The sequence below is a fragment of the Anser brachyrhynchus genome (assembly GCF_964034855.1).
Source record: "Anser brachyrhynchus genome assembly, chromosome: 8".
NCBI lineage: Eukaryota > Metazoa > Chordata > Aves > Anseriformes > Anatidae > Anser > Anser brachyrhynchus.
The window spans coordinates 27,202,366-27,227,706 of record NC_137702.1 but is presented as its reverse complement, the minus strand read 5'-3'; the positions used below and the strand labels follow the sequence as shown (position 1 = coordinate 27,227,706).

Sequence of the window (25,341 nt, the reverse complement as noted above, 5' to 3'; positions counted from 1 at the left end):
GGGCCCTCCTCTGTGACAGGAAATGAGTCCCACACAGAATGGAACTTTTAGGCAGGCAGGTGTTTTTTGTTTGTTTGTTTTTTGTTTTTTTTTTTCCCTTCAAGATACAGTTTCTGTATTGAGTATACATGATACATGAAGTAATTAAGCTCAACACAAATTAGGAATTTGCTGTTCAGCTCACTGTTGCTATTTTTATCCACTTACAAGCGCCTTTTTTCTGTCTGGAATTAACCCCTCATCATATTTTGAGTGGAAAGATGTTGTACCAGCTTTATCGTCCCTCAGCCCTTGTGCTGTGCGAAGAGAAACAGATATTTCCTCAGTTTTTCTGACTCCTTCTGGGATTTTTTAACGACACGGCCTTCGCAACTTCAAGTTAAAACGTCATATCGCTGATTTTACGGGCTCGGAAAGGGGATCTTGTTGTGAACCGACAGGGCTGTGTCGGATTACTTTCTACAGAGAGTCTGGGGGGCGTTTTTACGGGGAAGCCCGGCAGAGGAGCTGTAGCTTGGGATTACAGAGAGGGCAGTGTCACGGCGGGCCGGGATCGCGGCTCACCGGGCCCGCACCCTGCTGAGGTGGAACTTTCCTCAGGGGCCGGGCTGCGGTCTCCGAGCTCCCCGTGCGCCAACCTCCCGCTCCCCCAGCGGGAACCGCCGTGCCTCACACCGGCCGCGGAGGGGCGGGCACGGCTCTCGCCGGCCAGGGCCGCCTCGGAAAGGGGCGCGGTGGGGCCGGGCTGGAGCAGCGGAAGGGAAGGAGGAGAAGGGAAGAAGGGCAGGGCAGGAGCTGCGCAGGGCCGGGATCGCGAACAAGATGGCGCCGGCGGTGCGGGGGCTGAAGAGTTTGGTGTGGCAGAGTGAGTGCGCGGCTCGCTGCAGCAGTGGGGGCTGCTGTCCCCTCGCTGCTGAGGGCACTACGCTACTACGGCTTTGGGATTACAGTTTTGCCTCGTTCCGAGGCTGGGTGGAACACAGATAGAGGCAGCCCTGCCTGCTCCCGGGGAGGTTAAGGAGAGTCAGCGCGTCAGGGGCTCCCGCTGGGGGGCTCCCGGCTTCGGGGGGGGCTCCCGCTCCCTCGGGGCTGCCGGGGGAACGGAGCTTTCTGTCAGTGAGCGGCAACGTGCGTCTGGCAGGTTTCGGAAGAAAAAATAAATACAAATTAAAAAAAAAAAACCGCCGGAGGTATTTTCATTAGTGAGCTGCAAGGTTTTATGGCCGTGCTCGGGAGCAGGTTCTGCCGGTATCGCTCACAAAAAGTGAAGCGGTGATTGCTTGGTGTTTTGCTGGAGGAGGAGGGCTAGGAGTACTTCAGGTAGCACGAAACTAACCTCCGGAGAAAAGCAAACAGCTGCCTCACGCCAAACTGAGTTGTATTGGGGCTGTTACTGGGCGGGCAGCTTAGGCAGCCTGGTGACCGACCGACTGTGGCTAAAATGGAAGGGCCTGTGCCTCAGTGTCTTCTGCTGCCACCTGCAAGCTCCTGGGGCTGGTCTCTGTCAGTGAATGAAGGAACAGAAAACGGGGAGAAAGAGGAAAGGTGCACGTTTTTGGAGTGCTCAGTGTTTAAATTACTGACATAAATACCCTAGATGCTGTAAATAGAGATATTTATTTAGCATTTGAGCTTCAAAAATCCCCTCTTTTGCTCCTTTCCTTCTCCTGGGTTGCTCCAAGTTATTTGTGCCTTTGACTGTGACATGACTGATTTTCTTCTGGTGGATACTGAGGTGTTTAGAGAAGAGTTGGGCCTTATAAGGAGGGAACCTGATCAAAGTGCTAGTGTGTTATCAGGGCGCACATGAACTTGGGAAAGTGGCATTGCTGGTGTGGACGAGACTGGAGGGGGGAAAAAAGATTAGCACTGCTTCACAGTTTAATAATAAAACATCTCCTAAAAGTAAAGTTTCCTTTGAATTGTTGTTAGATAGCTAGTTACTGTTGTCTTCTCAAGACCACAACAATTCTGAAATTGATGAACAAGTTTCAGGTGTTTTTAGTGAATTGGCATTTTGTTTATGGGTAATTCAAGGCCAGAAGCGGCAGCTTTGTAATATTTAAGCAAAATGTTTTTAAGGTTGGTTTGTCTGGAAATAATCCATCAGTGATGCTGACATTTCATGTGGCACCTTGTTAACAACGCATATCTTATTCCTGTTCTGTGAATAGGAAAAAAAGTTATAAAAAAAAAAAGTGTTTTATCTGTACTGTGGCATGGTGCTATTTAAGAGTCTTTGTTCCTTGGGAATGTATATTTCTGTAAGGTGCAATTTAAGACTGAATCTAAGCAGAAGTGTGTGGAAAAAACTTACCAAAGTTTACAGATAATAATAAAGAGGGAGGGAGATAAAAGGAAAGCTACTTGTATTTAGGAGACATTAGTTTTTGTGAATGGAATTAGAAAACTAACCAGATACACACACGGGTGCAGTGTCTGTAAATAAGGATATTTTACCCAAGAAATTCTGTCGTTAAAAACTTATAACAGTTTTAAAATGTGTTCTAGATTTGTATAGTAACATTTTAACCTAGCCATAGATATTTTTATGATTCAGCATTTTTTTTTTGCAGGTTTGTTTTCCCTTACGCTTGCTTCTGGTGAAAGCTGCGGTTGTAGTACTTTGAGGAAGTACAGTATGAATGGGTCATTGACTTTGCCAAGGCGTGGTCTGCTTTTTTGTTTGTTTTTGTTTGGCTTTTTTTGCCATATGGCGGTTTAGCAGTCTGATGATCTGCCCGGGTTGTGTCTAGTCTTTTACTTCTTGATCCTCTTAAGTAAAAGGAAAATGCCTTAAACTAATTTAATGTTTTTGGAGAAGCCAGAAGTGGAGAAGGTAGTTAAGTGTGAAACTTTTACAAGAACTAAGGAAATGACACCGTAGACAAGAATGGAGCACTACTTATGCATGGCCTTATGATTGTTTGTGTTGCCTTCAGAATACTTACTGGAGGCAAATGAGATGATTTTGAGATCCTGTAAACCAGTATAATTTCTTAGGTATTGCAGTTATTTGAGTAAAGTAGTTGCAGGTTGGGGATAAAATAAATAGCAGTTGGAAAATATGCTGTATCTGGGAAACTGGTAGCTTGGAATAATTTATTTATCTTTCACTGGGAGAAAGCTGAGTTTTTTTGGTTACAGAAATTAAGTTTGAGTAAGTTTGAGGCAACTGCTTTAAGCATTTGTATGTTTTGGGTTATTTTATAGGCAAATAAGTTAAAGCGTCGTAGGAAACAGTATACTTGAGATTTTGGATGGGACTCTGAGTCAAATTATTAAAAAGATCTCTGTAATGCTAAAGTCTAAGTCATCGGTAAGAGTGTTCTCAGAAAATACGAAGGCTAATGAATTTTGACGAAGCTAACGGCTTTTTTCTTATAACTTGTGTCAAAACCCAGAAGAAAATGGAAGAAATGTACAAAGTGTGAAAGGGACAGGAAAAAATGTTCCTGTATTACACAATGGCCTCGGGTATTAGTTTTGGGTATCTTAGGTATAGTATCATGCCAAAGGACCTTGAATGTAAATGAAGATGTTAATATTTACAAAAACTTAAGAAGTAGATGGACTTTGTTGTATGTGCAGCTACTATTCTGGAGCTCTTTGTGATTGTCTCACTTGGCAGGAATCACAAAATGTGTGCCGATTTTGTTAGTCTGTATTTTAGAACTCTGTTTCCCTTACTTTTATATTTGGACTTGGGAAAAAGGCCTGATGACAGCCATAGTTCTCAGCTTCATCTGAAATTCTGTTCTCTGGGAAGACTTCTTTATTGTTGTGTTTATAATATTGGCTCATCAATTCTCCACGTTTTCTGACTTGTAATTTGTAAATATTACTGCCGTGGTCAGATTTGCACTAGAGTGAGGACCGCGCTCTGGAAAGCTGCAGCTCATAGTTCTGGTGATCTTTAATGGCTGTGGGACATAACTAGATATTGACTCTTACTGCTGACTCCTGTACATGATTTATAATCGACATTTCTCCCAGAGTTGTCATAGCAGGAAAAGTTAATGGATACCTGTTTTAAGGTAACTTTTATTTCCTGATTAAACTGGTATTTTCTTAGTTTTTTTTCTGGAATTCCAGAGAAAGAGCAAGGACATGTGAAGTGTACACATATTGGAAAACAGGTCTAACTGTTTGTGAATGTGTTGATGTAACTACAATTTCTTAAAGAGTAGCTTAGATTTTCGCAGGTGTGCAATCTGTTTTATTGAACCAAACCGTTCCACTAAATAAGGAAAAAAAAGACAAAATGAAATATTTACGGGCCTATGACTGTTTAGACTGATTTTATGGAGATTCTTGGCATTAGCAGAAATTATTATTTTTTTAGAACAATTTGATTCTTCTAACTGGAGACATCTCTATTCCTTCTTACAGAGCTGAAATCATCAATATTTGATGACTGCAGGAAAGAGGATGAATGGAAGGTATAGTTTTGTATAAATATCATTTAACGGCTAACTTTTTTCTTAAAATTCTGTTTGCTTTCCAAATAATGGAATTTTAGTTCTGTTAAGTTAGGTCTGTGTAACACACAAATCAAAATGTAAGGGTTAGCAGAGGAAGAACAAATGGGTAGTTGTCTCAATTCTTTTTTTTTTTTTTGCGAAGTTTAGAAATTCTTCCTGTTTATCTTCACTTTTCTTCTGAATGACTTGCACTTTATTCAGTTCTCTAGAACTCCACGTTGCTGCCTTAATTGCAGTGGTGGCCAGGAGAAAATAATATTGCTGTGTGGTATGTGTGGAGCAGGATTCAACAGTATGAGACAGGCTTTGCTCCAGACTCCAGCTCCACCAATGTTTGCTGTTTTCAGTGATAACATCAACAGTAGTAAAAATAATAGGAAAGTACAGCCGAAATGGCCCTGAGAAAATAATCTGATTCAAGTGTTCCATTGTTTTCTGATCTGTAATTTCTATATATCTTTCAGAACAAGTATGACCTATTCCTCACTCCCTCTTGTCCCGTAGTCTGCTGACTGTTGCCTTGTTTTTCTGAATTACCTTTCAGCAGCTGCCCTCAAGCAGCCCACAGATTCCTGGGGTTCTGTAAATCACCTTTGGAAGGCACTTGACCATATTAGTCATCTAATTATTATTTGTCATTCTTGAAAGTTTTGTTTAAAGGATATATTAGAGAGAGCTCCCGATTGAAGGTTCTGCTTTTTCAGTACACGATGTATTCTTATGTCTATCTTTCCTTGTCTAATTAATGTTTTTTTGTTGTTGTAGTTTAAGCCAATTGTTACTGATCCTCTTATTTTCGGAAGAAATGCAAACAGACTGTTCTTTTTTTATTTGCAGCTGACTTTGTGTCTGAAATCCATTGTCATATTTTTTCTTCTTGGGACTAAAATTATGCCAATTAGTTTGACTGACTTCATTTTGATTTTTTTTAATGAAATCTTTCAAATTCACGTGTGCCTGAGCTGTAGAGAAGTGAAGACATGAGAAAGTACTTAAGCAGTGGTACAAAACACCAGGGAGGTCTTGCATTTTATTGTAAATGGCTCAGGATTGATGTAAGCACAGGAATACACAGAGATGGTCAGGAATGGTGAGAGAGCTTGATCACTTGATGAGTCTGAAAGGAAGGAGAGTTGGTTAGTTAAGGGAAATTATAAAAAATTTTAGAACTGGGCAGGTGGGGTGGGAGGAGAGAACAGCTGCTTAAGCTGTAAAACTGTTTTTAGAATAAGAACAGATACACCTAAGAAGGCCGTAGTGTAAATTAGGCAGAATTCAAGGCTTATGTCCAAGTGAAAGTTTTGAGACAAGGGGACAAGGTACCTAAGGTACAAAGGTACTTAAGATGCAGTTCATCTTCTGAAATGCTGTATGTAACATCCTTCTGATGTTATTGGAGATGAATTTCTTCCTCTTCCTACAGCTGCTATATACAGGTGGTGAAAGATACAGAATAAAGAAGTGGATTTCAGTGTCAAATTTTCATGGCAAGTTATTCAGGAAATAATATGGTTTTACTACAGCTGATTAATTTATCTAATTGATGTTTTATGTATTTAGATAATTCTTTTAGATGACTATACTACTAAATTACTGTCACTCTGCTGTAAGATGACTGATCTGCTGGCAGAGGGTATCACAGGTAAGCATAGTTCTTTTTAATATACACATTATTATGTCTTGATTTAAAAAAAGGAAGGAAAGAATGAAGTTGATGGTACCCTCACATAAAACTTTCTTTTTTCTTGTCTTCAACAGCTAAATTACCATGGGGTATTAGACTAGCAAACTGTGGCTTTTATTATAACCGATAGACAATAACAGAAAACTGATGAGGGGTGTTTGCAAGCAAGTGGATGTGATACAAGAATTTAAATTTGAGTTGTGCAGAAATATTTTGGCCTATTCTCAAAACAAGATAACTTTTACTGGAAAAAAAAAAAAACCAGGAAAAAATGCTTGAAACTAAGTGATATCAATGATCACTGTTCATGCTGCATATAGTTTTCTTCTAGGTAAAGTAATCAGGTTGTCACTTTTCCCAGTAGCTTGGAAGTAGTTTCTAGTGGATGTGTTTTTCTCACATATTCTGGAGTGTCTTTGATGTTCCTTGATGCTTGGTGTTTGCAGCTGTCAAAAGTGAATAAGAGAGGGATTGTGATAGATCTGGTATGCCTGCTTACATTAGGTTTCGTTTTTGTACACATTTTATGAAAGTATTTTTCCTCTAGTGAACAATTAAAAAACAAACAAACAAAACCCACAAAACAACAGATGTTTTTCCTACCATAAGCCACTTCTCAATTTTTTTTATTGGCCGTTCTGTAATGCTTTTTAGTATATCATTGTGCCAAACTTACTTTTGAAATTGAAACAGATATAAAAAACATCAGTAACTTAGTTTTTCGTTGCCTCTAGTTCTAGATTTTTAGAAACGCTTCTGTAAGAGAGCAATACTGAGAATTAGCTTTTTTTCACATAAGTAGCAAGATTGCTTAAAGAAGAGATTACATGATTAGGCTTTTAATTTATAACCTGAAGCTATGAAAATTTGCTCAGTGTTATCTTTTACAATGCGTTTACATGTTCCGAATATTCTGTATAACATGATTCTTTAGGAGGAATGATAGCAGAGCTGTATACACTGATTTTTTTGAATGTGTTTTGATCATAAGTACTACTTATCTGTCCTTTGTGAAAAAAAAATCAGTAAATATGCAGTCTGTTCATCAATATGAAGCCTTTCCTTTTCAGTGAATAGTGTTGAAAAGAACCTGTCTTTCCACATCTGACATTATTTATCCTGCTCTTTTCTCCCCCTCAAAATTACTGAGCATCATGAATCTCTCTGCATTCTTGATCTAGTGTATTGTACCACTGTGTACAGTAATGACTTTAATAAACAGAGAAAAGCAAGAGATGAATGAAACTGCTGATTACTTGAAAACATCTAATTTGTGCCTGCTATTATATTGAAACAGAATAAGTACACAGGAAAAGGGTGAACAAAAGACAATAGTGGATTAGAGTCCAAAATGTTGCCCTCCATGTATTCATTCTCCCTCTACTTCAATGTATTGGAAAAAGAATAATCTTGCTGAGGCAGATCTCTTTTAAGATATTTCATACTGGGCCCCATAGCTTGAGCATCTTTGTATTGCCCTAATTTTCTGTGTGAGGGCCAGCATTGTGTAGAATAGCCAGGAAAATTTAGATGTGAAACTTGAGTTGACACAAGGGTGCAGGCTGCAAAAGTCTTATGGTAATTTGTTCTATTTAACATAAATAAATAAATAAAAACAAGACTCTCTAGGCAAAAGATAGATGCTTGGCAGTAATTTTGAGGACAACATCATTAGTCTTAATTTTATTACCTCTATAGTAAAATATTTGTCTCTTTATTATGAAAGCATAAAGCTCTTAATTTCAAAAAGTAGTATTTTTTACTTTGTAGTGGTGGAGAACGTGTATAAAAACCGGGAGCCTGTTCCACACATGAAAGCAATATATTTCATAACTCCGACCAAAAAGGTGCGTATTTTTTTTAAAGAAAAAAAGTTCTGCAAAATCTTTCAGCCTGAAAAAGCAATCTTTTTTTCGAGTATTGATATACTGATTATGACTATGCAGTGTTTTTTTTATATTTGTGTGATGCTGCTCTGTGTGCTGCTTAACTTGCCCTAATGAGAAGGCAGTGCATTGTCACCACCCATTGAGTTGCAGGTGTGTAGCTTTTGATCAAGGGAGACAATGTTTCATTGTGTAGATTTTGGTAACCTCACTGACAGACACAATGCATCAAATAATGCAATGCACTAAACAATGGAATTCAAAGTGATGGCTCTAGTAAGAGATTACAGCTACTTCCTAAAACTTCATAAGAGGACAAATCGCAGCACTGTTACAGGTGAAAAATGATACAAGTATCCTACTTGGGTTCCCAAAGTAATCTTGGCAGAGGGGTATGGCAAATCAGTCAGGACTGACTTTCTGTAACTGTTTATTAATGTTCCTTTTGAATAATAATAAAAAAAATCTACTCAAGTATTTTATGCGGATTTGCAGCATTCTTAAGTTGGACTGGGTAACTAAAAGGGTAGGGGGAGAAGCTTTGGTACTTCAGGAAGGGCAAAACACTACAGTGATATTTTTCTTCCCCCACAAGTCTGTAGATGGACTTATTGATGACTTCATCAGCAGATCATCAAGCAGATACAAGGCAGCATATGTGTATTTCACTGACTGTAAGTAAGCTTTTATGTTGTAGTCTGACTTTGTTTTGTAAGTAAGTAAGCCTCTTGTCTGTCTTTTCTGTAGGTTAATGCATTAATATTTGGGTCCTGTTTCTCTAGAGAGGTTTTGAGACTCCAGTCATTAACCATCCTTTGGCTGCCAGAACTTGCTCATGATGCTATGGCAATGCTCAGTCATTCCACAAATAAAGTAAAACTATGTACTTCATATAAGTAAAACTATTTATAAACGCACGACGATTTGCTTTGTTGCAAGAATGATGTTTTATCGTTTTTTATTGTAGGTAGTTCCTACTCATGTAGGAGAGAAGGCTCACTCCTACGTGTGAGCCAGCATTTTTTGTGTGCAACTGAAAAGCGATTATGGTGCCTATGTAGGCCTTGCATGGGTGATGCAAGGCAGATACCAAATGCAAATATGATTAATGTGATTGTGCGTTCCTCCACTGTCACTGTCTGTGACTAAAATGGCATGGAGGGGGGGAAAAAGTAAAGAAACAAAATGTGCTGCTAAGTTGTGGCAGTTTCTGTAGGTGTTGTGGATGATGTCTGTGTGTCTGCTACTTTGGAGTTGCTTTGCCAGCTCAATCTAGCTCTTAGGGGAAAAAAAGCTCCTGAACCAAAACTCAAATGTAGTTCTTCGGCTGGGTTTTTGTTACTCCAAATCTCAACCATGTTTTGGCATTTGAATCATACCCTTTTACTCTATATCATGCGTAGCAATTTAGAGTGAAAGAAAAGACAGAATTTCTGTAGTGTTTCTTTAAGATTTGTCAGATTTCCATCATTAAAGTTGCGTTTGCAAACTACTCAAGCTTCTCAGGTGAAGTTCCGTCTCTGTTGAGTATTTCTGGGAAGATTGTTCTTTGTGTATGACAAGCCGCTCCTGTGGGTCTGCTTCTGTCTGGCTGTCACTGACAGGAGCTTAGTAAAGGCTGGTAATACTTGTCTCTGTTTTACACTCAAATCACTTTCAGATTTACAGAACCATTTATTTCAAGAATTAGTCTTGTTTCCAGCAGTTTTTAGGTGTTTCAGGTTGGTATCATTAGTTGCTTTTTCAAGGAACTGTATTTGCTCAGAGCAGTTACCAAATTCATAGCAACATCTCCCAGATTGTTTCATTTACTGCTGATGTAGCAGTTTTTGGTACTCCTGAAAAAATACTGCTGTGTATTCTCATGTTGCAAATGTGCAAGCTTTCAGTATGAGTATTTGCCAAAATTTCTCTGAGAGAGAGAAATACTTTCTATGGTCACTTTCAAGTCTATATAGTATTTGTCATCAAAATGTTGGTGGTTTTTAGTTCAGTTTCTAGACTGGGATCCAATGTAGCCTGTGAATTTGTTGGAACACGTGAGATCTGTAATTGAATGCTATATTTCTGTTTTTATACTTGATATCTATATAGTACTTCTTCCTTTAACCTTCTTTGTAGCATGGGAAATGTTTTCTCTCTCCTATATGGAAAAAAAAAAAGAAATTCTTGCTTTATTATAGTTGATATCCTTCACTGCTGTACACTACTAAAAATTATTATACAAACTCACCTGCCAAAAGCTAGTAAAAATGATCAGCAATGCGTCTTTAAAAAGAGATCTCACATACAAGATATTGGTTGTATGTTTTCTTTCACTACAGGAAGTTTTGGCAACTTTGTTATGTTACTGATAACTGGCTCTTAATTAGCATTGTTTTGAAAGGAGAATAATTGAACGGTGTGGTAAACTGATACATTCAGTGAAAGCCATGGGATCAGAACTCAACCTACAAAGAAGTCGTTCCAGAAGCAATAATTGCAAATACTCATTTTTGGAAAACAAAAAAAATAATGTTAGAGGTTTTTAAGGTTGTAAGTTGACTAAATGACTAAAGTAATTACTGGAGTATGCCCAAAAGATTTTTAGTGTAGTATCTTTTTTCCATAGTTTGTCCGGATAACCTCTTCAATAAAATGAAGTCTTCCTGCTCCAAATCAATAAGGAGATGCAAGGAGATCAACATTTCCTTCTTCCCATATGAGTCTCAGGTAAGTTCCATTCTTTATCTCGACAGCACTTAAGTCTGTGTGACTGTTGTTGATGTACTAGAAAATGATTACATAGAACGTACCTCTTCTATTCTTTTATTGACAAACTGTGAGACGGGTTACCATATGTTTTTCCAGAGCATTCCCATATTTTTCTGTTGAAAACAAATGCTCCTGTGCTGGAACAGCATTTACTGGTTGCGTTTGACCTCTTTGCAAGACTCAGAGTCATTTGTGGTAGAGAACCTTAGTAGAGAGGTCATACAAGGAATCTGTTCCTTAAGCGAAGGAAGGTATTCTTGTTTGTCTTGAAGCAGTACATTTTGGTATCTTGACAGACTTAGGTAGGTTGGTATGTAGGAATAGGTAAAATTCCAGAGCTAATTGCTCAGTGAAAACTAGAAATGGGAGAGCAAACTGATGAAGAAAACTGAAGGTGGGGAAAAACAAAACCAAACCCAGCGTCCCTAACAAAAAGGAGGGAAAAAAAATGAGAGCTCTTTTTTTTATTGATAAGGAGACATGGAAACCACCAACCATGGGGTAGATGCCGTGTGAAAGCGCACAATGAGTACTGTGTTGAGAAACAACTTGTTGCTAATGTATACCGTATAAGATAGGGAAAGCTGAAATGCGCTCTGATACTTGCTAATACAGTGAAACCCCTAAGCCCTGTCTGCTATTGGGAGTTGCAGAACTAACTGTAAATGATTTTTCAACAAATCTTTCCTGTATCTTTCAAATCTTATATGTCAAATGTAAGAACTCATGTATACTCAATAGCAGGTGAATATAGGAGAGGTTGCTGCCATCCACGATACAATTTCCTAATTTAAAGACATGCTCTTTTATTAATAATTTTTTAAAATTATTATTTAGTTTGAGAGGCTGTGGATTTGGTTGCTTTAATATTATTATTTATTACATAAACTACAGGCTTTACTAAAAAGTTATGTAATAGTTAACAGATGCTTTGGAAATGTATGATTTATGCCATTTTTTTTTTCTTGGTTGCGCTTTACCTAGGTATTTACTCTCAATGTCCCAGATGCATTCTACCGCTGTTATAGTCCAACTCTGGAAAAGACAAAGGATAAAGATGCTGTAATGGAAACAATGGCTGAACAAATTGTTACTCTGTGTGCCACACTAGAAGAGAATCCAGGAGTACGATGTAAAAGGTGGGGAAAAAATAGTGGTTTGTTTGTGTAGGTGATTTCACTTTTGGGACTTGCCACATAGTTTGATAATAGCTTGGAGCTGTAGAATTGTTTCTTTTATTGTGGTTTAATTGATTTTAATCCACAACTCTAATTACAGAACGGTAGGAATTCGTAAAGTGTATGCGAAACAGTGGATTCTTCCTTTGTGTGTATTCACATACTAGTGCTTATCTTATTATGTTTTGTTATGAATTGCTTGTATTTCATGTTTGGGCTATAGGATGATGCTAACATGCTGCCCTCCATTATGCAGAATGTCTAATCAGTCCTATAACAGAGATGCTGCTGTCGGAAGCTGTGTAGCTCCAGTTAAGATCAAGGAATTAATAAATTGCTGAGGCAGATGAGATTAGGAAAGACAATAATGCTTTTTCTGAATTTCTTCATAGTACAGAAATTGAGAATACTTCTGTTGAGCTTTGATAGAGAGGACAGGGTAGTAGCTTTGAAATCAAAGTAAGCATCTGAAATTACACTCAAGAATGGCATTCTAATATTCTTAATGAGAGTAATGAAGCAATAATTGCTTGACTGTGGTTGTGTTTTCTTGTTTTTCTTCTCTGTTCTCTTTTTCTTTTCCAAAATGATATGAAACTTTTTTGAGGTTTGACCACAGATTTATTCTTTGACCTTAAACTTAAATTTTTGGGAAAATTCATGATTGAAATATATGCGTCATGCATTGCAGTAAGGCATATCCGAGGTGTATTGGACCTGCTCCTAGTATTGGACCTACCCTAGTTTGTTGAACTGCATGTGTTGCATTTGCTTGTTGATTTGATATTCATCTGTAATAAGCTTCATGCACCAAAAATTTTAGGGTTTCTGCTTAGAGACTTCAGGGACTTGGTCTTGTGCTTTCCTGAATTGCAATATTCACTTCTAAAACTAGACTCAAGTTTCTTTTAATGGAAAAATGTAACTTTTATCTCTATCTCTTTGCTAGTTATAAAAGACTTCTGTGGTATATTGGAAGCAAAGACAAATAAGCGATTAAAAAAAAAAAAGTACATTCTTAGATTTCTTTTCCAGTTGTTAATTTAAATGTGTAGCTGCCTGAAAATTTAGCAGTGAGACTTTTCTCCTCATGATGTTTTGAAGAGTGTCTTAATGTCTACTATGAGCAGTGCTCTGCCTAGGCCACAGTACCATCTGGCTTTGCAGATGACTTGTTCCTTTGCATGTCTATACTTATCTGAAAAGCCTGGGGGTTGTGGGCATTGCTAGAAGTAATAATGTGCACTTCCTAGGTTGGGTTTTGCCTAAAACATTAGTCAAGCTGGCTGTAACATTTCTGTAAGAAAAATAATTTGGAAATTAAGCAAAGGTAATGGTGGGCTGTTTAAACAGTAGCTTCAGGCTCTTGACCAGGTGGTGGTTCTGGGCAAAAGTGTGCGTCTCCCACCTCTGAGAATTTTTGGTGCTGGGTAATAGGACAGCTTATGTTGATCTTCTGAGTGACACTGTTCCTACTGTCCGAAGTACCTGAAGCATGAAAAGAGTGGAATTATAATATCAGAGTGAAAACATAATGGAAATACTTAGAATGGTATACAGAAACTGCATGTAAAACCAGGGAATTGGTCTAAGGAGATCTTTGTTTTAAAGGTAGCATTTTAATGTTTTGATTAAGAAACTAAGCTACTTTCATTTCCTATTTTCCCAGCACGCCATCAGATAATGCCAGCAAACTTGCACACCTTGTTGAAAAACATCTTGAAGACTACTACAAAACTGATGAGAAAAGCCAAATAAAGGTAGAAAATGAACTAAAATGTTTGCTTTTTTTGCAAGTGCGCTTAAAAAAAAAAAAAAAAAAAAAAAAAAACAAAACTTTTTGGAGTATGTTTTGTAAATAGTTCTACAAAACCAGGTTTTATTCCTTTGTAAGTAAAGGCAACTAGTTGCCACTTAGCTGTTTGTATATAAGCCTCTTGGAAGAGGTAGCAACTTAAGTAAGTAAATACAATTTGTGTGTTATTGTACAAACTAGTTGTACGTGGAAAATTGGTCCTATGATGATATAGGGGATGATACAGACATGAAGGAAAGTTGATAACTTCTATGTTAATATCTTTCATAGGTCTGTGCGTAAAAGGGACTTCAATGCGTATGTGAAATGGCACCCTTTAAGGGCTCTTTTTCCACGGAGCCTTTCACATAAATAATGTTTCTGATCTATTGCTACATCATGGGCAGTAGCCTAAACACAAAAGTATGGGGTAAAGGATTTGACTTAGTGACATTCCACGCTGCTACAGAAATAAATGTACCAGATGCTACTGTACTAAAGCCCAAAATGGAACTTTGAGCTGAATGTTTGGAGGCCTTAGTGCAGATTTTTTTTTTATGTATTGCAGCACAGTATAGATAATCCACTCTGAAATAAAAGCAATGTACATATTTATGAATAGGTAATGAGAGGCCTTAAATCTTTTTTTTTTTTAAAGCATTTTTATTTTCTTTTGATTAGGTGAGGTGAATGTAATGCAGTGGTCCTAAGATCATTGCGTTAAGATTACTATTTAAAAGCATTGTGTTCCAATTATCATTTAAATATTTGTTTCTGTTTATGTTGATAAACATTTGGACCCTATTTTTTTCAGTTATGGAGAATTCCTCAAGCAATAGGATAGGTTTTTTCCAAGAATGTGTGCAGTGAAGTAATCTACTGTAAATAGATTTAAGATGCATTGATTTTGTACTGTGCATCTTATCTTTACATCTTTGTGATGGATTTCTAGGCTAAAACCCACTCACAATTAATAATAATTGATCGTGGCTTTGACCCAGTATCAACTGTACTTCATGAACTCACGTTCCAGGCAATGGCATACGATCTGCTACCAATTGAAAATGATACTTACAAGCAAGTACTTTTTCTTTTTAATCTAAACACTTTATTCATGATAATATATACAGAATTGTTGAGCTGAATTGCACTGTAGGTATTTTTAAGGTGCTTTTAATATGTAAGGGTTGCTTTAGTTATTAGTCTTTCCTCTTGAATTTGCAAATTTTTTTATTAACTTCCTCATTTAGTTGAGATTAGGTGGGGACTAATTAATGTTTTTGCTAAATTTGACTTTGACACATTATTTTTAGTTGTCTGCTTAAGTAATCTCTCTTTCTAATGTTTTCAACCTTTGTGCTAGACTTGTATCAAGGCATTGGTAGGGCACATTCAGATTCCTGGCTTCTGTTAAGATAAACAAGACCAGTAATAGGATAATAATTCTGGAGAAAAAGCTTTTTTTCTTTTTCCAGAAGACTTACTTTTATAGTTCTTAATTTAATTTGTGTAGTTGTTGTAAACTTACATGTTTCTACCTCAAATAGACAATTAGGTAAGCCGTGTTCAGTTTATATGCATTGTTTCATCACTAATTGGAATAATGACATTGTTTTGAGTATGGTACTTTGCTGTTGGATTGTTCTGACACCAAAGATTTTGGTAAGACTTTTCTTTTTGATGACTGCTTCTTGGAACAATGAGGCAATTTGACCTGATTTGCTATAGTCAAACAGGAATGCTCATTGGAAACACTGAGTATTTTCATATAACATAGAAGTTTGCAAATCTGAAATTTGTTGGGTATGGGAATATAGCAGAGTATGTTTTCTAAGTAGAGTCATGATCCAACTTTTACAATTAATCTTGTTTTTTCTATTTTTCTGCATTCTGGTTTCATACCTTATCTGTGAGTTTCTGTAACTGGAAGTGTTATATAGTAAGATTATTTTGTTACGTAGATTGATTTGTGTTGGTAGAAAAGTAATAGTTGAAAGTAATAGTCTGTAATGCTGTGAAGCATGTTACTTGTATGCGTGAAATAATTTGTCATGCCTTGTCTGTTCTGTGTGTGAATGGGACTTAATTTGGGGACTAAGATTCTTGATTTTTCCCTCAGAGTTACAGAATGTTTTATAGTAGGTACAAAAAGCTGTGCTTTGCAATATCCATGTGTATTATTTCACACACAATTTAAATTTGAAGCTGAAGGGAAATTTATTTTAGAAGCTGAAAAGAAGTTGAGGTGCATATAAATATATGGTTGAAACTGGGGTTGCTGTTGGTTTAATAGAATATCCAGAAGGAATTGCCCCTAAGAATCATTGTAAAATTCATCTCCTCCTTGCGTATTCTAAGATGTAATCTGTATAAAGCTTACATAAATTGCATTCTCTGTAAGACCATAGCTGGACTTGCAAATGAAAACCTGTGTACATTGCTGCTATTACCATGTATGTTCGTTAAACGATAACAATTAATAATCTAGCAAGTTATTAGAAAGAAGAGGAAAAAAAAAGGCAAAACAACCTGTCATTCAAATCCTCTTTTTGAAGGTACAAAACAGATGGACCGGCTGGGAAGGAAAAGGAAGCAATTCTGGAGGAAGATGATGAGCTCTGGGTGAAGATTCGGCACAAGCATATTGCAGATGTGATAGAGTATGTGAATCAGTTAACAAATTGTTAAATGCAAGTTATAAACGTTTCTTCGAGGGGTATATGTCTCACGAACTGTCAAGGAAGTAGGAGTATAGGGAGTAATAAAAATAGCTTATCATAGAGAAGGTCTTAAGATTTAAGAACTGTGACGCTGTTGCATTTCATTATTTATTTCATTATTTTTATGCAGGGAAATACCAAAACTGTTGAAAGAAGTTTCATCAAAAAAGAAAGCAACAGAAGGAAAAGTAAGTCATTCAGTGCTGTTTTTCCTGGTAATTGAATTTTCAGGTGATCAGATCTGTGTAATTCATGGATCTACTAGAGAAACCTAAATATACATGTACAAACCTATACCAATTGTGATGTTTGAAAAATGTAAAGCTGCAACAGGAGGGGAAATACCAGTGTCTAATACTGGGGGGAAAAAAATAAACTTCTATTGTTTCTTCACAGTTATCGTTATCCAGTTTGGCTCAATTGATGAAAAAGATGCCACACTATCGTAAAGAGATAACTAGGGTAAGGGGTATTTCATAAGTACAGCTCAGTGCTAAATAATCTATGCGCTATAATTGTGTTGTTGATGTTTAGATTTATTCACTCGTTATTGTGTTGAATGTGCTATATAACTTTTCTCCAATTTATGTTCAACTACTGTAAATTTTTGAGAAGAAAACTTGTTTCCAGGTGTTTCATTTAAATACATAAAAATGCTTAACTCTAAACTGTGTGTACTTTAAGGACTGAAGATATAAGAGTAATGTTCTAGAAAGTATTGGGGGGATCAATCTTTAAGTGAAGGATAAAATATGGACAATTCATGATGGTTCTGAATATTGGTGAAAGACCGAGTTTTGTAACCAATAAAAATGATTGCTCTGTTTAAAATAAAAAAACAAGCTATGAAAACGGATTTTTTTTCTTCTAGCAAGTTGTCCATCTTAACTTAGCAGAAGATTGCATGAGCAAGTTCAAGCCTAATATAGAAAGGCTTTGTAAAACTGAACAGGTATGTTTAAAACAAAAAAACAACCCCACAAAACTACTGCAAATGCAACTTTTTTGCTGGCAGGAATAGGTGCTTGATTTTAACTGACAAAGCTAGTCTCTTATGTTTTTTTTCTTTCTCTGCAGTCACTTTTTGAGGTAGTAATATTGGAACTAAGTGAGATATACAAGACTCTTACTCTGCCAATTAAAGAGTTGTTATTAGAGTTCTGTTTTTCTTTAAATTTGGCTGATCTGTATAAAGATAATCTTTGAATTTTCTTGATTCAAATCTCCTATGAAGTTGCCTTACTACTTCTGCTGAAGGAAGCCCTTTTTAAATGTCTGGGTAAAGCACCTGCTTAGGTGAGACATTGCAGTTGTACTACTAATCTCAAGTTCAACATTCATATTATTATGAATTCTAGGTAACTTGACAGGAGATGATAATATTTTTTGAATTAATATTCTATACCTCAAAACTGTTATAAAATATCTTTATTTTGCGGGGAGAGAGGAATACAACTGTTCTTATTGTAGCATGGATTGAGGCTAGCAGTTGAAATCTGACAGAGCTATTGTCCAAAGTAACAATACAACAAAGACTGTAGCTGCTTGTATTTGAGCTGTTGGTTTATCCCTCTTATACAAATGTCTTTGATCGTCTTATGAGAATTTGAATCTGTTTGCCTAAACTGTATTCTTGCAGCTTTTTCAAAGTCCATTGCAAACTGTATTCAAACAATATAAAATGTCTAAAAGCATTATATAGTATTACCACATCACTATTGAAATAGTTGTCTAAAATTTTTCATATGGAGTTTAAATGGATGCAGCTTTTTTTCTTGAAGCCTCTATTATCATAAAAATATATTTCAGAACAAACAAAACAGTTTTTCTTAAATGGGTACTCGCTGAAATGATTTACTTGGTTTTTACTTTAGGACTTGGCTCTTGGAACTGATGCAGAAGGTCAAAAAGTGAAAGACTCGATGAGAGTCCTCCTGCCAGTTCTGCTCAACAAAAGTCATGACAACTATGACAAAATTAGAGCTATTCTCCTGTATATCTTCAGCACAAATGGTATGTTAAGCTGCCCTGGTTTTTGTCTCGGTGCTATGGACTTCAACTCAAATTTTGTGAAAGAGTCCAGTATTTTAACTAACTCAAGCATATGTGTCAGTTGATGGTCAAATTTAAAAGAAGTCTATCCTCTGTAACTTCTCTTCCCTCAGATTAGTAGTAAAGATAGTGTTGATAAAGAAACAAGAGGTTCAATAGAAGCACAGATCCATACCCTGCTTTAGCATCATTCCTGTGCTTGAATGTTTGTAACAATTTTTCTCCTTTTCACACAGTGTTGAAGCTGTTAAGGGAACCTGTAAATGAAGTAAATGGGGGAGAATCTGTACTTAAAAAAAAGGAGGAAACTATCAAAATGTGGGTCTAAGGAATCTGTAACAATATTGAGTTCTGTTCTCAAAAATGGACTGTTAAACTTTTATGCTAAAATATAGGATTATGTTAAACTTATGTTAAATACACAGTAGTGTATTGGCCAACCAAATCAAAAGAAGAAAAAAATCCTGGACTAAACAATAACAGCTCAGAATGTGAGAGACAAAATTGGTCTCATTGCATTGACAAAGTCACGAAGTCACATGCTAACTAAGTCGTATATTTTTCTTATATCAAAGGAACTACCCAGGAGAACTTGGACAAGCTGATCCAGAATGTACAAATAGAAAGTGATAGTGATATGATAAGAAACTGGAAATACCTTGGTGTGCCTATTATCTCTTCAGTAAGTTTGTTCTTTTTTTTTTTTTTTTTTAAATTTCCTACCATCCAAGCACTTGTCTACAGCTCTTTCAGCAACTCTTAGCAGTATTAACCAGGTCCTTTTTTGGAAGGAGGCAATTACTAGGCATTCCTATTTTCATGATGTGTCTAGGAGGTAAATCCTTTAAACAATTAACTTGAATACTTCTCAAAGAGATGTCTATAATGTTCCCTTGTAACATCTTCAGATGGTGATGCTAGCTGGTTGGTTTTGGGAAGCACTAACTTATTCAGTTCCTTGCCTCTGAAAGGTGTGTTTTAGTGTATCCTGGATTCTACAGGTAATTATACCTGTGGAATGATTATCAATCATACGTGGTATCACCGTAATTGATGATAATTTCTTTAAAATTTCCTACTGATTTTTTTTTCTCCCACCTGCTGTGAACTGGGAATAAGTTTCAAAAAAACCCAAATGTACTGTATAATACATCTATGGTTTTGAAAATCTCTTCAGTCTGCTGTTCAGCAACATAAGCAAACAAGAAGGGACCGTTCTTCAGAAGAAACATTTCAACTCTCTAGGTGGACGCCTGTTATCAAAGATGTTATGGAGGTAATTTTGACCAAGTAATTATTTCATGGGTGCAGTGCAGGAATATATCCAAGTGTGCAACTGTATTCCATCTTTTGAAATTTTATAGTATTTTGATTTACTTCTATTAAATACTTCCGTTGGTAAAGCAATCAATTCTAGTCTGTTTATAATATAGGCAATTAGAGTGCTGTATGTTGTTAATTCTACTTACTGGAGGTTGGCTTAAGATTAAAGCAAACCAAAGTGAATGTCTTTTTTTTTTTTTAATTTGAGCTGCCTGTCCTGTCACTGGTAATATTTAGTGTATTCTAAAGATCTGGATATTACCTCCTTCGTTGTTTTTGTTTTCTTCTAATAGGTCTTCAAGCTGTAATGCAAATCTAAATTGCAGATTGGTAGAAGCCAGAAAATTTTACTTGGCAGAAGTTGCTGCGCTATTCTTAAATCTCCTCCTAAGCATCAGTCTGTCACTGATGTCAGATGGAATAGTGGGCTTACTGGATCTTTGGTCTGACTGAATGCACTCATTTTTAGAGTTTTCGTGACTTTGTTAATTCAGTAACTGGATGTGCCTTCAGGAGACCATGAATTCTCTTATATAGTCCTCTAGAGAAATGAGATAAGTTAGAGTAATTGCAGATGAAAAACTGCTAGTGATATCTGAGCAGTTAAATCAGTATCATTTTGAGAAAGAAAGCATGTGTACTCCCATTATTTCTGATGTACAGAAGTCTTGTAATTATTTTTAGTATTATGTGGTCTAGTGTTCTGGTATGCAAGAACACTGTTTTGGGGGTGCTGGTTGCTACTGGTTGTTCTAAGAAATTATATGTGCTGTCATTAAATGTCAGTTCGACTTTCTTACTGGAAGTTGAAACTTGTTGAGCTTTGGTTCTCCATGGTTGTTTAAAATGGGTTTTTGTTTTGCACTTCAGGATGCTATAGAAAACAAACTAGATTCAAAAGAGTGGCCCTATTGTTCCCAGTGTCCACCTACCTGGAATGGTTCAGGAGCAGTAAGGTAAACTGGTTAATATCTTGAGATACAATGTTCCTGTTTCTCAATATTTTTGTCACGTGAGTTGTAAAGCATTACAGAAGTGCACTTTCTAAGTGGTAAAATGATTTATACGTGGTTATGTAACGTTAAGGTGTAAAACCATAATTTTTAACTCACCTAAAACACCCTGAACTCGATTGTTAGTTTAGTAAATCTTCTTAGTCCTGCATGGCTGCTTGTGTAGAGTATCTCCTTTTTGCTTCTAATTTAGAAATAGCATTTCCATATTCCTAGAATGAGAAGCTTAAACCACTGAGCTTTTTAGTGTGAAGTAGCTTTAAGAATGTGTTATCAGTATACTGATAATTTGAATCTGCAATTAGTATATATGTTAGAAAAAGTATGTTTTATTTTTTCATCTTTCCTAGCTATGTGAATCTTACTTGATAACAGCTAAATATATCTATTTTTAGTTATATTCTATTCATGTATGGACAATAAAATACTTGAGATTTTAGCTTTTTCAAATGAACTCTTATGAAAGTTTTCCCTGTAATTGTTAGCGTGCAGAATGAAGCTTCTTCATAGAGAAGCTGTGTACAAGATTTTTGCTTTGTATTTATTTTCCCTTTTGATATCTGAATAGTTTCTATAATGTACTAACTTGCTTTCTTAGAAACTCTTTTAGTTATTAAATTTTTTTTGCTGTGTGAACTGCATGACAGAAGTGATTACTGCTCATTGTGTCATTTTTACCAAAAATTAATCCGTAAAACTGTATAAATGTCATCTTATGAAATATTTTGCAGTGCTCGCCAGAAACCTAAAGCTAGTTATCAAGATGAGCGAAAGAGTAGTGCAAGACTGATTGTATTTGTGATTGGAGGAATTACATATTCTGAGATGCGCAGTGCTTACGAAGTTTCTCAAGCCTACAAGTCTTGTGAAGTTATCATTGGTAAGCCTGTCCTGGGACCAGGGTGATACGCAGAGATTTACTTTAAACAAGAGTATGTAGTCTAAAGATGCGTTTCTGTAAAAACGTAAGCATCTTTTTCTTTTCCAAAGTTGATTCAGTAAACTAATACTACAGCCAATGTATCTTTTAAAACTAGATGTTTAAACTGAGAAGTTACTGCTGTGCTGAAAACTACAGAAGGATCATCATGAATTAAATCAGAGAAATGTATTATTAAAGTAGCCTGATGTATAGCAAAAAATATTAAATAGATCTATATTTCCCTGCATTACACTGTCTCCTCACAAACTCATGCATCTGCCTGTGCTTTACCTGCAGCTACAATTATTATTGTGGTTAATTTTGTAAGTAGTAGGAAAGCTGGTAGAATAGTGCAAAAGTAATCACTCCTTGTGGGAGGAAGGAGAAACAATTATTCCTTTTCTGTATTTTTTTAAAAGTTTTTTTCCAAGTGTAGCTAAGTCTGTTCTACAACATCTTGCAGTTCTTGTCATGTTTTTTTCAGAAAATTTAAACAAAACACACCATGCTTAATAGCATTTTCTCTAAAAATTAGTGATCTCCTTAATCTTCTTAGGATTCTGCAGTGTGTTTGTAAATGCATGAATCACTAGCAGGAGTAATACTCCCTCAGTTAATACCTAGAGGCAGCAAATGCTTTTTCTATTATCTGCTGTGTTCCAGATAATCATTTATTGCTATTTAAATTTAAGTGCTAAAACACTTGGGTATATGGTATATCAAAACAAAAATCCAAGGTTTAGAACCCTACCAGAGACCTGTATCCATCTGCAGTAGCAACTGTTGTCTGGGTGCGGGGTCATCTAAAGCATCCTAAATTGCATGAGATGCCTGTGTTTTGGCAACTAAACTTTAGGCCTGAGTGTCAGAAAGGATTTAATCCTATATACTGTCATTTAAATAAATAAGACTCTTCCCTAAAGCAGTAACAACCTTGATTCCGAGAACTAGAATCTGCCATTATTATTTTTTTTTCTTTTGGTTGCTGCTCTTGTTAGTGGTGATTGAGGTAGGTTTAACACCAGTGTTGAGCTGCAATTGGGAGACGAGGACAAGAGGAATGTGGTTTGACAAGGCTGTTTCTTCATCTAAGACTTGTTTACAAAACTGCATCTAGCGTAGGTCACTTCCGTTGTAATTTCTGGCACTAACTTCAGCATCATCTTCCTTTTTTTTATTTACAAGTGATTCTTGCAGCTTTGCATATAAACCTGCTTTCTGAGGGAAGGTGTTAACATTTCCATGCTGCCTACTGCAAGATGAAAACCTTACTCAATTTTGAATTGAGAATTCAAGGAATACTAGCCTGTACAGGTTGACACTGCTAAAACTCAAGGTTTGAGACAGCCCTAATCTTAAACGGTTAAGATTTTCCTTTATAACTGCAGGGTGACCCTTCAAGGCAGAAGTTATATCAGTCCATGAGAATCAGAGAAGTAACAGTAGTGTGCTCTTCAAGAACAGTATGGATTTTCTTTGCCGCTCCAAATTTGGAATTTGTTGTGAAAATTTTTAAAAAATGTTAGTTGGTAAAAGCTAACTTTCTCTAACCATTATTTGTATGGAGAACTGTTTGTGGTAATCCTTAATGCAGATGACTTCTTGATTTTTTTAGGATAAAGCCTCTCATTAACTCACCCTTTCACAGAACGGGCAGATTTCTTGCAGTTTGGGACAATTACAGAGTGAAAGGGGACTAGGTTCAAGGCTGTGTTTCAAACCAGACAGAGCAGGGACTTGAAACTGGTGTCCTAAGTAAGAGTACTAGGGATGTGGTCTTTGTCCTCCCCTCTTTGCTTCTCCACACTCTCCTGGTCCCAAAATACTTGTAGCCTTTGTTGAACTGGGGCAAGGGGCAGAGCAAGAAAGACAACGATTTTTTTCTGGTTGTCCACAGTGTGTGGAAGGAGGACACTTCCCTCTTAGGCCTTCCTAATCATGGCAGTTAGAGTTGTACATTATGTAACACATGAAAACATTTGGAACTGTTTTTCTGTGTGTGTAAATATATTTTTAATGACTGCAAAGCGTAACTATTAACTTCATCAGTCTGAAATTTGTTTGCTTTGTCAGGTTCTACACATATTTTGACACCTAGAAGACTACTGGATGAAGTAAAGAGCCTTAGTAAACCCAAGGATACGGTCTGCATTAAGGATGAATAGAAATGGTGATGTGTTAGGAAAGGACAAAACGTTCTCATACAACTGACTTTTGCAAATACTGTACTGGGATACTACGTGGACTAATGGAATGTCATGTATAATCTGAAGTTGCTGCTTTTTGGGGGGGAGTAGAAGGCAGAGAAAGGGGAAAAAGAATAACACGTTTCCTAGGTTGTATTTAGTATAGGCAGTGGTACACTGTAAGTGCCTTTTCAAAAGGGCATGTTCATCCCTAACAAGTTATGATAAAAATTATCATGATTATATATATACTCCAGTTGTTTTTGAAAACTGTGAAACCTTTCTATAATAGTTTATTTCTAAAAATCACTGAATTAAAGAATCTAGGTTCTGAGGTAAAGGCTTCAGAAGAAAGCTGTAAATACAAGTTTGTTTAAAAAAAAAATGTATATTTCATAAAAGTGCAATGTCTCTAACTTCTCTGTAAAATAATTTTAAATGCATGTCATTATGAAAAATGATTTTTTTCTTTTCTGGGTGGTTGTGGGTAAGGTAGAAATCCAGTCATGGACATATTGAGCACTTAATTTCAATAAATAACATCAGAGAAATGCTGTCAGTTGTGGACTGAAGTACACTTTAAGCATATACTTATCTCTAAAGCTTTCCAAAAAGTTTCCTACAGACTTGCTTATGATTGTGTCTACGTAGTGCGTCTGTTTTATAAATGGAGTTGCCTATAATAGTGTTCTGTGAGCTCCCATGTAATTTTCAAATTGTAAGCTTCAATTTTTTTTTTTGGAGGGGGAGGGTAAGATGAGAGAAAAAAAGAGGGGAAGCAGCCAAATCTTTGGCAGGGCTTAGTAATGAAAAGAAAAAAGCAAACCAAACAACAAAACCTGATGCATTCAATAAGTTCTTGTGGTTTTATTTTTGGTTACTTATTAAGAAAGAAATACATCAGTTTGTGATGAAGTGGATCAAATAAATTGTATTAATTCTGTAATACTGCTAATATTTAGATTTGTCTTAGTTATTTAAGTGTAAACTTTTATTAACCTTTTAAAGGGATAACATTGTGTTGATGTGCATTGATATGCTAGTATATTATATGTAGAATCTGAGAGAAATATCATAAAACGTGATTACTCAAGTTGTTTATTTACCTTTTTTACAAACTGTAAGGGTATTTGTTTTTTGGTTTGCAGAAATGTGTTTTCTTTTCCTTCTTTTTGCCCTCAGGTTAACTAGTAGGTTGAGAACATCTTTGTTAGGTAAGTTTGTTTGAAGTTGATTAGAAGGTGGCAAGAGGTCAAACATTTTTTTTTCCTTCCTTCAAAACAGTTTATAAATTATAAAAATAAATGATTTAAAAGCAATAAGTGCAGAATGTAATAACTGATA

The 25,341-nt window shown here is 36.3% G+C and overlaps 1 protein-coding gene across 2 annotated transcripts; it reads left to right on the top strand.

Moving 5' to 3' along the window:
* Nucleotides 1-687: 687 nt before the first annotated feature.
* On the top strand, nucleotides 688-25,316 carry STXBP3 (syntaxin binding protein 3). 2 transcript variants are annotated; one of them, XR_013954653.1, is made up of 19 exons: nucleotides 688-865; nucleotides 4,393-4,442; nucleotides 6,045-6,126; nucleotides 7,939-8,015; nucleotides 8,650-8,728; nucleotides 10,666-10,766; nucleotides 11,793-11,947; nucleotides 13,656-13,746; nucleotides 14,734-14,858; nucleotides 16,337-16,441; nucleotides 16,632-16,689; nucleotides 16,898-16,963; nucleotides 17,373-17,453; nucleotides 18,376-18,514; nucleotides 19,129-19,235; nucleotides 19,673-19,829; nucleotides 20,747-20,832; nucleotides 21,621-21,769; nucleotides 23,885-24,551. XR_013954653.1 is itself a non-coding variant. In XM_080603592.1 (19 exons), the coding sequence occupies exons 1-19, from the start codon at nucleotides 823-825 to the stop codon at nucleotides 23,974-23,976; spliced, it is 1,785 nt and encodes a 594-aa protein (XP_080459718.1). In that variant the 5' UTR covers nucleotides 688-822; the 3' UTR covers nucleotides 23,977-25,316. The 2 variants fall into 2 exon arrangements, 1 of the variants encoding a protein (XP_080459718.1); XM_080603592.1 differs by having other exon boundaries at nucleotides 19,731-19,829; nucleotides 23,885-25,316.
* Nucleotides 25,317-25,341: the final 25 nt, after the last annotated feature.